This window comes from Aulonocara stuartgranti (genome assembly GCF_965226115.1).
Source record: "Aulonocara stuartgranti genome assembly, chromosome: 7".
Taxonomy (NCBI): Eukaryota; Metazoa; Chordata; class Actinopteri; order Cichliformes; family Cichlidae; genus Aulonocara; species Aulonocara stuartgranti.
In genome coordinates, this window is record NC_138945.1 from 7,277,085 (window position 1) to 7,292,753 (window position 15,669).

Consider the following 15,669-nt stretch of genomic DNA (forward strand, 5'->3'; position numbering starts at 1 on the left):
GGATTAGGACACTCCAGCCATTCTGGGTGTCTCTCATCAACTAGCAGCGGGTTTGTTTGTGCTGCCAGATGCTCGTGGAATACATTCAGCTTCTTCAGCCAGTAGGCATGAATCATGTCGGGGCCTGGTGCTCTCCAACTCTTCATACTGGAGACCCTTTCTTGGATGTCTCCCACTGCTATTTAAAATGGACCTGTTCAGGGAGGTTGCTGTGGTCTGTTCTTAGACCCAGCATTGCTGTTATGGATTGCGCCCTTCTGCCACACGCTCTTCCAGTATTGCTCCGTCTCCAACCTTGGTGGTGTTGTGCTCATATTGTTCCCCTGCCACTGAGAGTACACGTTTGCTGGTTCTTTGGAGAACAGCTGGCTTATTTCCTGCCTTTTATCTCTCTGGTGTATCTCTTCAAGCGGCTGTCCAAGGCTGTGAGTGTTTGCTTGGCAGTTTCCAAGACCTCAGGTATGGACAGCTTGTTATACTTCTTAGGCACCTTCATCACTGAACCTTTCTGTACTGATCACTGAGGGTACTTCACGTAGTCTTGGTATCCGGCTATATATCTTTCAGGTCAGTTCTTCTCGCACTCATCGACCCTTCTTTCATCACACTTGGGGCTTGGTAACCTATCTCAGGTGGGGGTGTTATATCTTCAACCAGGATGACAGGTCAGAGTGGTTGGATATGTGTTGTACCTCGTCAATCTCTACACATGAGTGGAATCCCTTCTTCCGAATGTTGAAACACTGAGCTACTAGTTGTTTAACTAACTTTGAACATAGCAATAAATTCGAAAATTCCTTGCTAACCACAGTTAAAACTAAATAAAGAAAAAACAACAATTTATTCTATAAAGGATTCAACTGGGAACATTATTCATGATCCACAACAAATAAATAAATCTTTTAAATACTTTTACAAAGCTTTATACTCGTCACAGATTAATCCATATTGAAGACATTGAAGAGTTGATCTAAATCTAAATGTATCTAAATCTAAATCTATCAAAACTAAAGGACAAACAGATTGTCTCTTGATTCATCTCTTTCAATATCTGAATTTCACAAAACCCTACAACATCTCTCAAACAATAAAGCCCTAGGGCTAGATGGTGGTCTATGCTAGCAACCACTTTTTTCAGAATGGTAACTCAAATCCAGAATGTTTACAGATCATCTCCAAACAATAACACTGCCATCATTAGTCCATTTCTTAAACCAAGGATCCCATACTCCCATCCAGATACCACCCAATCGCAGTCATAAATGTAGGGATTAGAAAAAAATCACCCTATTCATAATACATCCTGATCAAACAGGTTTAATCAAGAGTAGATGCATATACTTAGGCAAGATATTAACCCCATTCGCTCTCCGATGCATCCATCTGAGTATTAATGTGTTTGAATGTTAGTTAGGAAGCACTAAAAAGCTTAGCAGAAAGTTTTTGTGTGAATGGGTGTGATTGGGTGAATGTGGCATGTTGTATAGCGCACTTTGAGTAGTCCGGAAGAGTAGAAAAAGACTATATAAGAATCAGTCCATTTACCATTTAGACCACAGGTGTCGAACTCCAGGCCTCGAGGGCCGGTGTCCTGCAGGTTTTAGATGTGTCCTTGATCCAACACAGCTGATTTAAATGGTTAAAAACCTCCTCAACATTGTTTTGAAGTTCTCCAGAGGCCTGGTAATGAACTAATCATTTGATTCAGGTGTGTTGACCCAGGGTGATATCGAAAACCTGAAGGACACCGGCCCTTGAGGCCTGGAGTTCAACACCCCTGATTTAACCTTTGTTCCTACGGTCTACCATGATTTGGCAAAAATTTTTAGCAAGGATTTAGCGCTCTTTATCCCACCTCATCATCCTTACAACTGCGGGATAGATTTGCTCCCAGGTGTTCCACTTCCCACTAGTCCGTTATACAGTCTCTCTCCAGCCTTCAGCCTTTGGTTCAGCCTAATCTCTCAAAGTCTTTCATGGTAGGAGTGGATGCTTTGGATTCAGGGGTTGGGGCTGTTATTGCAGACCTCTGAGGGTAAGCTTCGTCCCTGTGCATTCTTTTCTCAGTGCCTCTTTCAGATTGAAAGAAACTCTGAGTGACCGTGAACTGCTAGTCAACAAACGCATTACACTGGCTGGATGGAACATCCATTGGTCGTTTGGACCGACCACAAGAACCTGACGTACCTGCACGCAGCCAAGAGCCTAAACTCTTGCGAGGTCAGGTGGGTTCTGTTTTTCATACGATTTAATCCGACTATCACATAAAAGCCCGGGTCCTGAAAAGTGACTCCATTAACTCTAGCTCACCAGGTGAATTCGTCTTTGTCAGTCATTGTATACGATAAGTGTACTTACCTTTGTGTCATGTTTTGTTAGGAAACCCAAGAGAGCTGAGCTCTTTTTGTAAATTGAACTGAGATGAGTTTGTGTTTGTTGCCACCGACCACAGGAAGGATTCAGTACATGGGAACTGGGAGGTCATCACGGAAGAAATCACACACTATGGATTGTTTGCAATACATGGTTTTTATTTGTTTATTTGTTTTGTAAATGTAAATAAACACACTGTCGCCAACTCTAAAGTTCCTGTGTTTGGGTCCTGCTTTCTGAAACCCAACATTTTACTTCCTACAAACCATCAATGTGTCTTTTAGACCCCATCCCTATAAGACTCCTCAGAGAAGTCAACGTTAAATATGATCAACCAATCTCTAATAATTGGCTGCGTATCTGACTTCAACCTGGCAGTAGTTAAACTGTTACTTACCATCTCTTGCCCAATTGTCCTAGCTAATTATAGGCCAATCTCCAACCTTCCTTTCATCTCAAAAAAAGTTGAAAGCATTGTCAAACAGCTAACCGATTATCTGCAGAGGAAGGGCTTATTTGAAGAGTATCAGTCAGGTTTTAGAGTTCATCACAGTACAGAAGCAGCTTTGGTGAAGGTTACAAATGATCTTATGGCCTCTGACATTAGACCAGCGGTCGGCAACCCTGGGCACTCGTGCCAGCTGTGGCATGTGAAGGGTTAACTGATGGCACGCCCATAGCTGGACTGGCTATGGTCGTCCAGCTATGGTGATTTTTTGTTTTTACCGGCCAATGGTTTTTGTTGCTGTTGTTGTTGTTTTTGTAATGGTATAAACAATGAGAGGTGGTGGATTGGCCAGATGCTGGCCGATGTGTAAAAATAACTCAGTTGTTTGGTGGTGGCTATTGCGGAGCTTCCACAGAGGCCAGCAGGTGGATGAGGCGTACTAGCTAGCATGACGGAGTTTCTAAACAGCTGGGTGGGTGCTATGATGTTACTGATAGTGAACTTTATTTTATTCATAAGGTTAGTTAGTAAGCTTAGTTGCCAACCGTCCCGTAAAAAACGTAATCGTCTCGTATTCAGAGAAAATATTACGCGTTTCATATTAATAATAATAATGATAATGGATTGCATTTATATAGCGCTTTTCGAGACCCTCAAAGAGCTTTACAATTCCACTATTCATTCACTCTCACATTTACACACTGGTGGAGGCAAGCTACAGTTGTAGCCACAGCTGTCCTGGGGCAGACTGATAGCAGACTGATATTGAGCTGAAAAGGAACGCAGTTTGTCCCGGACTTCATCTACAATGGAAAAAGACACAAGCTGGATTTATTCTGTGTCTTTACGCTGTCAGCTGCCTCTTCTCTCATTCTCTCTCCCGCTCCCTCTCCTGTTGCTACTTTAATCATGAAACTGATCAATGATCAGCTGATCGGCTTTTCTCTCTTGCTTGTTTATTGCTCACTTTCCGCCAGAAAGAGGAAACCAGCGGATGTCACGCTAAACAACAGCAATATATTTAAGACTGATCAGCTGTTGTTAGAATTTATTTAATATTAAGTTCTAGTATCAGCTGATGTTTGCTGGAGCCACAGTCGTAAAAGCTGCTGGTCATGATATCGGTTTGGTTATGTGGTGAGAGGGAAACATGAAGATGAAACGAGGAGATGTCCTTACTGAATCATCAGAGCTGAACAGGTGATGGAGAAACAGGTTTACCTTTTAGGTGACATGAATGAGTTGAAGGGAAGTTATGAACTGTTTCTGAGAGACAAATAACACCAGGATCCTTTGTAGCTGACAGCTGGTAACTGTGCAGGGGCGGGTCTGGCAAAGTTTTGCCAGGGGGCCAGGTAGGGCATTAACAGGGAAAGGGGGACACAAAGATATACTTTTCTTTCTTATTCTCATTTAAAATGTCTAGCTTTTAATAAATATCTGAATCGTACAACCAAAGTTTTCATCTGATGTAAAATGTATAGAAATCATACATATACCAACAAGACAGTGTACATCACTGTCACAACAGCGTTTGTTTTCATTGTTGTGAGGAGACCATAAATAGCATTTGCATTTTTGTTGTACAGTTCATTTGCTGTTATGGATAAAAAGTGTCTTTTTTTGTTTCAAAATAGCTGATAACTATTCGCTGATAGCTGCCAACATCTGCGAACAAATATAATTCTGTAAAGTTCTTCTATATAGTGTGTAACTGTTCATATAGAGCGTTATTAAATTTATTGCTAATGCAATCATATGGCACATTGACTTCTGAGGAAATTTTAGACGGCACTCATCATCAAAAAGGTTGCCGACCCCTGCATTAGACTCATCTCTGTGCTTGTCCTGCGAGACGTCAGTGCAGAGTTCAATACTGTTGGCCATAATATTCTATTAGAGCAATTACAGCATGCTGTAGGTATTACAGGTACTGCACTGCAGTGCTTTGAATCATATCTATCTAATAGACTCATGTAAATGCAGAGTCCTCTTCACACACTAAGGTTAATTATGGAGTTCTACAGGGTTCCATGTTTGGACCAGTTATGTTTACATTATACTTGCTTCCGTTAGGCAGTCTCAACAGAAGGCATAGCATACATTTTCAGTGTTATGCAGATGACACCCAACTTTATCCATCCTTGAAGATAAAGTTGGAAAAGTGTCAGAGTGACACTGAAAAACTAGTTCATGCATTTATTACTTTTAGGCTGGACTACTGTAATTCGATATTATCAGGATGTCCTAAAAACTCCTGAAAAGGCGTTTCCCTAAAAACCGTGTGACAAATAGCCAGCCAGTCCAAAATGCTGCAGCAAGAGTACTGACATAGACTATAAAGAGAACATATTTCTTCTATATTGGGTTTCCTTCATTGGCTCCCCGTTAAATCCAAAATTGAATTCAAAATCCTGCTCCTCACATACAAGGTCTTGAACAATCAGGCCCCATCTTATATTAAGATGAGAGGCTGGATCCAGGGGTGGATTTGGGAGACAGATCTCTACAGGTATCTACTTTTAACTTTAGGCTTAAAACTGTCCTTCTTGCAAAGCATATAGTTAGCAGTGAATCCTCCCTTAGTTATGTTGCAATAGGTCTAGGCTGCTGGGGGATTCCCATGATGTACTTCTTCTTCAGTCACCTTTCTCACTCAGTATGTGTTTTTACACCTCTCTGCCTTGAATCATTATTTATTATTAATCTGTGACTCTCTCCCACAGCATGTCTTTTGTCCTGTCTTCCTCCCCTCACCACATTGGGATATCTGGTTTGAGCCTCTGGGGCTTTCCAAGCTCCCCTCACCCCAGCCCCAACCCCCTCAGCGCCTGGTCTTTCTGGAGTGCCTGAGTGGGCATTTTTTGTGTGCTTGCTGGCCTGCTCTCTTGGGAGTTGCGGTCTGGGCTGGCTTGGGCTTCTACATCATGTCGTGGGGGTTCCGCCAGGGTACGGGTGGTTCTCAGGGTCTGTGGTCTGTCACCGGCAGGGTCGGTTGGCCACTGCCTCTGGTCCCTCGACTCCCCCACCATTGGCTGTTGGAGCTCCGTCCAGGGCCTCCCTCGTCCCCCAGGGCATGGTTGCCATTGGGACATATGGCCTCAGATTTTCAGCTCTTTTGGATGCAGTGTTTGGTTGGGGTCCCCTGGGTCTTTGCCTATCTGCCTCTGACACTAACTTTTGTGCATACTAACATAAAGCATCTTTGAGTTCTGGACTAAAGAAGTGACATAATATATAAAGAAAACATTTAACACATTTAAAAGCATAAAAATATTTGAGGATCATACAGAAATGAACAGCATTACCATTAGCTGTTACAAGGAGGCAGAGTTTAACTTGGGTTAAGCCACAACTACAAAACACAGCAGCATGCCTTTACAAAATACTGTTCAGTAAGATAACCAGCAACCCAGCAAAGAGTCATTATGCTATAAATGCAGTTGGGCTGTGTGTGATGTCATTGACATGTTGCTGATGTGTACCTGCAGCTCGACTCCATAGCCAGTGTACACAGTCACAGTGTAGGTACAGCGTAGGAAGGTACCGTCTGGAAGAGGAGGGTCATCAGAGGAGTCAATGTATCCTTCTGGATCAGTAAAAATCACCATGCAGCTGGATGCAGCTGGAGGGAAAACACAGGAATTTATATTGCATTGGCCTTTATTTATTTTTTGTTCTATCCTGCCCTGTAATCCGTTTATTGTGAGCCTGATTGGAAAGTCACTGGAAGCCCTACTGCATATAATTAATGATGGAAGTTACAAGGATCTAAACTGCTACACTGAAGAAAAAGTGGGCAGTGAAGACTCTTAAGCTGTGACTTGATATAAATAATCATGTTCTCTATTCCTCTAAAGATTTTAAAAGGCCTGTGGTGTTACTGATTAAATATCCTGGTTTAAAAGGCATAATGTGACTAATTAACTGATTAACTACAATTTTGTTATTTTGCAGAATAATATTTACAGAAAAACATCGACAGTTATTAAAATACCAACAATATAAATTGTATGAAGCTGAATTAACATCAAAATAAAAGCTTATAATAATCTTTGTACATTCCCTTTAGAAACAAGCGCATATGCGCAGAAATCTCAGTTGAGTTTATCAGTACCCTGCTACTTGTTAGCAGGGTACGGAAGCTGATTGGAATACAAATGGTGATTTTTTTCACAAACTCATTTTTTAAATTTCACAGGTGAATTAATTCTGATCTGATGACAGGCCCAATTCAGAAGTTGTTATATTTCATCGCATGAAAAATATGAATGGTTATGAAAAGGTAGTTTTAGCAAAACATTCTTGAGGTATTAAAATACAAGTTCTTTATTTAAAATTTTGATATGGCAGCTATAATTAAAAGAAATGAAACTGGTTAAACCAACAATATGTGAGGTAGAAATTTTTTGCAGAGTGGAGATGAACAGTAGCTGCTGACAGACTAAAGCGTGTTGTTCCTAGAGTATTTAAAAGTAGAATGGGAGACAGAGGCTTCAGCTTCAAGCCCCTCTTCTGTATAACCAGCTTCTAATTTGGATTCGCCAGACAGATACTGTCTCTACTTTAAAGTTTAGGCTTAAAACTTTCCTTCTTGCTAAAGCATATAGTTAGTGCTGGATCAGGTGAGCTTGAAGTTATTGATTTTGAAGCAGGAGCTTCATTCCTGGTCATCACACTCTTAGTGTGTGGCAATTTAAAACTCATTTCACTCTCTACATTGACATTGGTATTCCAGCAGTTTCCAGTTCATGGCAGGCTTGAGCCTTGGTGGTTCCTGGGTTGTTCCTTAATATCCTAACCAGTTTCTTCCAGACCTTGGCAAAAAGGGTAATAGTCCTGGCTTTGTCAAGGTGAAATACATTGTAGACCCCAACTCAATGATTTAAGTCAATGTATTTATATATTTGAACCTGTATGTATAAACTTTTGACCCTGTGTAGTAGGGCTGCTCGATTATGGCAAAAATGATAATCACGATTATTTTCACTGAAATTGAGATCACGATTATTTGACGATATTTATTTAACCCTTTAAGACCTACTATAGAACCAAGTCCACCAGAGCTTTTTTTTTTTTTTTTTTACATGCTGTAGTGCCATTTGTGGGAGCATTTCAAGTTGCTAAACATCAATACAACTGTTATAGCCCATATTTTAATAATATGTATGCATTAAGTCCATAGTAATTACATAAATTGCAAAAAAGTGCAATAAACTACAAAAAAAATTGAAAATCGCTTTTGTTTTGTTTACATATATTTCTACTTGGAGAAATTTAAGAGGCTTATCCCTCAAAACTTTAAATACAATAAAGTTGCAAAAAATAGTTTACAACAACAGGAAATTTATTTTGAGTGTCTTCATAGTTTTATTTTGGAGATACAGCAATTTTTATATACTGCAGGAAAAACAAAAAACAATCCTATGATGCAAATTTGCAAAGAAAACAGCATGTGCATCATTTCACTGTGGGAAGTGTTACGAACAGCTGATAGGAACGGCGAAGCCTGTTTCTGGAATATTATGTTTTTGTTCCTGCAAGCGCTTTTTATGCAATTTTTGCAAAGCTATATGTGGAACGAAACCGTGACCGAGGACAAGCTGATGGCATCAGATGTAAGTACAACTCCTCCGGTTTCATATGCAAAACAAATTATTGCGCTAGCTTACACGGTTCAGGTTCTACAGGGATTTAAAAATAGTTACGCAAAACGGAGCGTGCTGCTCTGACCGGCTTTAAAGGGTTAACAATGACTTTAAAAAAATAATATAAAATAGTGTGCAACACCACTGAAGTTTTTTTTTTAAACTCTCTTTTCAACCAACGGCAGTCATTCTCCAAATAACTTCTGCTTAGCTTTCCGAGCTTCCCTCGGGTCCTCTTAATCAGCGGTCTCCAACCTTTTTTGCGCCACGGACCGGTTTATGCCCGACAATATTTTCACGGACCGGCCTTTAAGGTGTCGCGGATAAATGAGGGAGGGGCTAATAATCGGCTCAATCATTTTTAATGATCGTTGAAAGCCCAGATCGTAATCGTGATTAAAATTCGATTAATTGAGCAGCCCTACTGTGTAGATTAGAGAAAATAAAAACTAAATTCAAACTTGTGTAGCGGAATCTTGTTTTTTAAGTAATTTAATGTGTATGTTGAACAATTATTCTGGTATAGAGAAAGAATCTTTCAAACAACTTATTAAATGCCCCAAATTATCATGATATTCATGATATGATTAGTAGATATAAACCTCTGACCATTGCTGTATGCTGCTTTTTGAGCTAATACTAGGCTGGATTAGTCCAAAGTAGAGAACCACGAAAAGATACTTCCTGGGGGAACATAAAAAAAAAGAAATTTTACATGAAAACATTTGATTGCTATTTGTTTGACTTAATTATGGCAGCATACTAAAGCCTTTGATAAAGTTGTCATGTACACTGTGTTGCAGGCAGAGGTAGGACCCAAATGCAGGACTCAGACATGAAACGGATAAACTAAGGTAGGCAGCTTTATTAGCTGTAACAAAAATACGCAAAAAAACAAGAATGCAGAATCTAGAAACTGGGAACTGGGAACTAAGTTACAAACAACTAGGAATTAACCAGGAAGTTATGGGAAATTAGGGAAACATGGCACACAAGGAAATACTCATCAAATCGGAACAACATGACAACGAGCAGTGAAAGACTGAGTACTTAAATACACACACAGGATAACAAGAGGATGGGCAACAGTTGGGAACACAGGAGAAACAGATCAGACAGGAGAAGCAAAACTGAACACAGAATGAGAGAATGTCAAAATTAAACAGGAAGTACGAAAACCAAGGAGACCAAGACTAAGACACATGGGCTTGATACTGAGACTGGGAAGAAGCAGACATGGGAACATAACTGACTGGGGAGACAAAAAGGGAACACTGAACACGGAGACAAGAGTTAAACAAATATGAAGACAAGGCTGAAAAACATGGAACGTGGAACATAGGGGAGGGGATCTTAGTACTGACTTTTAAAGCTTTGAATCATGACGCTCCTGCCTATATTTCTGATCTCTTAGAACGTCACACTCCCTCTTGCAGCCTGAGATCGTCTAATCAAAGGCTGTTGGTAGCTCCCCGAACACGTTTTAAAACCAGAGGTGATAGATCTTTTAGAGAGGTGGCCCACAGGTAGTGGGATTCTCTCCCTCCATCTCTACATTGCCTGGATTTTATTTATTCATTTAAACATCATCTTAAGACTCATTTATTTAGACTAGCTTTTAATTAGATTTGTGCTGTATGTTTGATTGTACTGTTTTATGTTTATCTGTTTTATGTTATTGTGAAGCACTTTGTGGTTTTTATCATGTGAAGAGTGCTATATAAATCAAGTAAAGTAAAGTAAAGTAAGGGAGGCATGGAAACAGAACTGAAAGACAAGAAATTATATAACACAAAGCAGAAAACAATGAAAAGAACCAGAACAAATAGTGAATTATATAGTGCTTTTCTACTCTATCTGAGCACTCTAAGTGCTTTAGACAACTTGCCTAATTCACCCATTTGCACAAGCACTTTATTTCTGTGCTCTTTCTCTCTAACATTCACACGCAACATGGGGTTATTATCTTGTCCAAAGGGTACTTGGCATGCAGACTGAAGCAGAAGGGGATTGAATAACCAACCTTCCAATTATTTTGTGACCTGTTTTCCCAGCTGAGCCACAGCCACCCCAATCTTACAGCACCTGGTATTCTCAGGCGATCTCCCATCCAAGTACTATCCATGCCCGATTTTGCTTAGCTTTCAAGATCAGACGAGATCGGACATGCTCAGGGTGGTATGGCCGTAAGCTGTGTCTAATAAACACTAAATCTTAGAATATTACTTAAACCAGAATCAAAATGTACAAATAAACACTGGGTTACAGACCCAGGACCATGACAAAAAGTACTTTCCTGTAACTGATTTGCTCATGCATTAGAGGTGCTTTTGGAATTTCCAGGATACAGCGGGAAGAATAACTACAGCAAAGTAAATCTGGTGTCTCGCTGTCTTTTTTTATTGAAAAAAAAAACTAGCCTAACAAATATTTCGTTTAGTTAAACAAAGTTGTAACTATTTTTAAATACCTGCTGAAGTTGATTCTATCTCTGCGTCAAGGTCTGGCCTCATGCTCACAGTGGTGATCTCAGCCTCCTGCTCAGGGGTGTGCCTCTCTGTGTGAGGCATCCGAGAATGTGCGTCTGTAGGAATTGGCTGAGTTGGACTGCTGCCTTGCCCTGATGCTGCAGTTGATGCGGGGGACTTTACCCGCCTCGGTAATCCTCTGCTTTGATGCTCCGGGGTATGATTGATGGAAAGTCCTCTGCCCAAAAGAGGGAGCAGGTTCTGTGGCAGAGCAGAAGGGAGGATGCCCCCTTTCTGGGAAACCAGTTGTCTTTTTTGAGCCAGCACTGATTGTTGCAAACCACCAGTCACGGCACTAGAGTTTTTTTCTTTGGGGCTGCCTTGCTTTGTGCTCCTTGATGGCAATACTGGAGACCTGGCAGACGGCATTATTGTGGAGACTTCTTTATCTGAAAAGCATGGAAAATAGGGGATTAATCATTTGAACTGGCAAAGCAGTTGAGAAAATTTTTTTATAAAGTGTTGGGAGTATGGTTCTTGGTGGTTCTGTCACTGTTCTGCTGGTCTTATCAGGAGTGGAGTTATCTGGTCGGCACAGCTAGTCCCAGTTAAGCTGTTGCATTCACAACATGAGCATGCACACATACACACATGTACACTCTCTCTCTCTCTCTCTCTCTCTCATTTTCACATCTCAGTGATGACATCAAATTCACATAAGGCTTTTCTTAGCCACTTATCCTAATCCCAACCATTAGAAATTAATGCCTCATCCTAACCCTTACCCCTAATCTAACCACAACCATATTTTGAGCCTAGAGTAGTATAGAGGCATGTCAATTTTGGGTCCTCACAAAGATGTTTAAACAAGTACACACACATGTATACATTGTAGTAGACAAGGCAGTTAAGCATGACAGGAGAGAAGGATTAAAATACCATCTCCAGCAGCTTAGTTCAAAAACAGCAAACACCAGCATTTACACCTACATCCTCCAGCTCCTGCCACTAACACTCTGCAGTCACCCTCAATAAGCAGCCATACAGTCCGGCCTAAAAAGTGCTCATGATGCAGCCTCAACATGATTTAATAATTTATAGTCATTTACATACTCCTCAAGCAGGAGAAGAACTAAGAGAGCACAGCTGCTCTCATTTTTATCACAAGGAAATAAATCAGTGAAAATATCCTCTCTGTGTTGTCAACACTCTGAGAGCTTTCTTCTCATTTTGCCGTTTTCCATCTTGAGACAGAAAATAAATAGTCTTTTTGTAAGAGAAATTTTTTTTTCTAGATGTACCTGCATTATGCTCAACTTGTCACACCATCATCAAGAAATTCATTTAAACTTTCACAGCTTGTGATTACTTAGGCAGCTACACAGCAGTAGTTGTCAATACAAGCACTCATACACACACACACAACCTCGTATTCATATCTTACTGAGGACATCTTACTGATTTAATGCTTTCTCTAGCCGTCATCAAAAATGAATGCCTTTATCCTAAACCTCACCATAACCTAATTGTAACCCTGACACTAAAACCACATTTTTAGCCTCAAAAATGCCTTGAAATTTGTGGGGACGGGCATTTTGTACCCATAGGTGACTGTTAATCCCCACAAGTATAGTAGCATGCCAATTTTCTGTCCTCACAAAGATGTGTAAACATGTACACAGACATTTAGCTGAATTCTTTGCAGGCAACATTAGTTTTCTAAAGATGCTGAAAACTTTTGCTCCTGATACAGATCTGCTGTATTAGTGTGCTTTTGTTTTGTTTTTTTCAAGTTCTTTAAGTGATATTTTTAGACAAAATTATGCTTATTATACTGATCCAGAAGCCAAACATATACAAAAATAGTATCACTTCGTTCTGGATTAAGTCATATTAGACTGCTGTATATACCTGGATCTGGGTCACCTGGGTTGTCAAAAATTAGTGGAAATTACCTGTTACCCCCTAAATTTTAACCTATCCCTTCTTAGGTTTTCTGCATCCTTTCACAATCTTATAGTTAGTTAGTGACAAAGTATTGTCACTTTATAATCTCAAAATTTATAATCAATATCATCATTATGTCCAGAGATGCATCTTTTCACCAACTGCAGGATCCCTGTAGGAAGAATATAGACATATTTATTAGATATAATTTTGAACCACCACAGGAGCTCAACCTGTCAAGTCCCATCAGAAGCTGTAATTCACTTAATGATGCAGTGACAAAAAATAACAAGCTTCATCCAGCAGTTTTTAAACACCACAGACCCATAGAAATAGGTTCAATCTTTTCCTATTAATTGGGGAGGAGGAGGCGCCGTTGGGGACGGGTGCAGTGTGTGCTGGGCGGCTGCCAGGGGTGGAGAGCCTGGTGGCCCAATCCCCGGCTACCAACACTAGTGACTAGTGATGGGATTTCCGGCTCTTTTTAGAGATCCGGCTCTTTCGGTTCCGAACCGGCTCTTTAGGTTGTTTTGTTGCTTTAATTAATTTATTATTAACAATAATGTAAAATTATGCACAAAAGGAATTACTAACGTAAAAAAAGTGGTTTTATTTGTATATGTTTATATATAAATATATGCGGTGGCCCCTAGAGACAAAACACGTACAAACTCCAAAACACATTTCTAGCATGAACTGAACTTCCAAAGCAGAGCTACTAGATCACTTAAATTACACAATTGAAAGCATGTGTGTATTCTTTGTGTATTTATACACAGGCACTCATATATATTCAAATAATTAAAAAAAAAAGTTCATTTACCTGTTACTACCACACACCAAATCTGGTTGTTGGTACTTGCTGGCTTGTGTAGCCACAAGATAACAAAGGCTCAACACTGCGCCCAGCATCCTGGAGCACTTCTGTTGTCTTTTGTACGTGTTTTGGAGTTTTTACGTGTTTTGGAGTTTGTACGTGTTTTTACGTGTTTTGGAGTTTGTACATGCTTCAGAGTTCGTACGTGATTTGAAGTTTGTATGTGCTTTGTCTGTAGGGGCCACTGTAAATATACTTTTATTTTTTCACTCCACATAAAATGTAATAAATAAATCATATAATACAAAAATCAACTATTCACATTTCAACTTTTAACTATTTAAATTTTCATCTGTTTCCTTTTACAAATTTAAAGTGAAAACAACACAAAACACTGCAAACCACAACACAATTAAATATAAATTATAATATGAAAACAAAAAGAAGATGCACATTCTCTGTCATATGGACCCGCATGAATAAACTTTCTGAATCCTTTATCATATGCAACCGAAAATAGTTGTGGATGATTACTATACCTTTCTAATGTTGTTGTCCCTGCCTCTCTCTCTCTCCCTCTGGCTCTGTTCCTGTGCTACTGAGTGTAACTACCGCCCCTCCCCCCTCTGCCCAGCGTAAAGCACGAGGCTCAGGTGCGAAGTGAAGCGGGAAAAAAGTGCGAGAGAGAGAGAGAGAGAGTGAGAGAAAAAAACCCAAAAAAAAAAACAAAACACGTGACGGCTCGCGATAAGGAGCCGGCTCGCGTCGTTCACGTCAAAGAGTCGGCTCTAAGAGCCATTTCGTTCGCGAACGACCCATCACTACTAGTGACTGGGACATGGAACGTCACCTCTCTGGTGGGGAAGGAGCCTGAGGTAGTGCATGAGGTCAAGAGGTACCAGCTAGATACAGTTGGGCGGCTTGGGTTCTGGAACTAGTTTCCTGGAGAGGGGCTGGGCTCTGTCTAAGTCTGGTGACTGCCCTCAGTGACAGACGGCAGGTTGAAGTGGGTATTTTAGTATCCCCTCAGATTGCTGTCTGTGCATTGGGGTTTTCCTCGGTGGACGAGAGGGTTTTCCCCTGTGCCTTTGGGTCAGAGAACAGGTCCTGACTGTTGTCTGCGCCTAAGTGCCAAACATCAGTTCAGAGTACCTAGTCTTCTCGGGGTGCTTAAAGGGGCTCCACCTGGGGACTCTGTCATCTTATAGGTCCAAATGGAACATGTTCAGCACTTCCGCTGCAGTTTTCATGCTGCACTGAACTGGGGCAGAGAGATGGTTGATGCCTGTCGTGGTGGTAACCCCCGAACTAGATGGTAGATCCCAGAGGTGAAGGTTAAGTTAGAACCATTAGGTTAAAGATGGTCTCCTGTTGGGCTTGATTAGCCTGCGGGACTCCAGAGGTAGCTGATAGGTAATGACAGGCCAAAGGGAATGCGGCTGGGGCAGTGGCTAATGCAAAAACTCAGGTGTGGTAGGAGTTCGGAGAGGCCGTGGAAAAAGACTTTAGGACTGCCTCGAAGAGATTCTGGCAAACCATCATGTGAGTCAGGAGGGGAAAGCGGTGCTCTACATGCACTGTGTATAGTGTGAGTGGAGTGCTACTGACTTCAACTGAACAAATACTTTGAGGACCTCCTTAATCCCACCCACTGACACATGTTCTATAGAGGAAGCAGAGTCTGGGGACTGGGGTCTATACCTGGGGGTGAGGCAGTGAAACAATTCCTTGGTGGCAGGGCCCCTGGGGTGGATGAGGTTCACCCTGAGTTTCTGAAGGCTCTGGATGTTTTAGGACTGTCTTGGTTGACATGCCTCTGCAATGTTGAGTGGCGATCAGGGGCAATACCTCATTGATTGGCACACTGGAGTGGAGACTGCAGGGTGTGCTCCAACTATAGAGGGATCACACTCCTCAGCCTCCTCATTTCGTCCAAGTGGGAGGAATTTACTGCCTCAAGTGGAGGAA

General features: G+C 41.0%; 1 protein-coding gene across 9 annotated transcripts in view; it reads right to left on the reverse strand.

The window, feature by feature from the left end:
• sez6l (seizure related 6 homolog (mouse)-like) overlaps positions 1-15,669 on the reverse strand; it is a 107,046-nt gene that overhangs the window by 48,740 nt on the left and 42,637 nt on the right. For 5 of the 9 annotated variants that reach the window (XM_082538140.1, XM_082538138.1, XM_082538139.1 and 2 more), the window contains exons 2-3: positions 10,940-11,386; positions 6,307-6,446 (exon numbers count right to left, since the gene is read on the reverse strand). In XM_082538140.1, the coding sequence (XP_082394266.1) occupies positions 6,307-6,446; positions 10,940-11,386 (587 nt within the window). Of the gene's footprint in view, positions 1-6,306; positions 6,447-10,939; positions 11,387-12,848; positions 13,363-13,707; positions 14,215-14,235; positions 14,346-15,669 lie in introns of those variants that run through there. The other 4 variants (XM_082538141.1, XM_082538143.1, XM_082538144.1 and 1 more) reach the window with 4 other exon arrangements.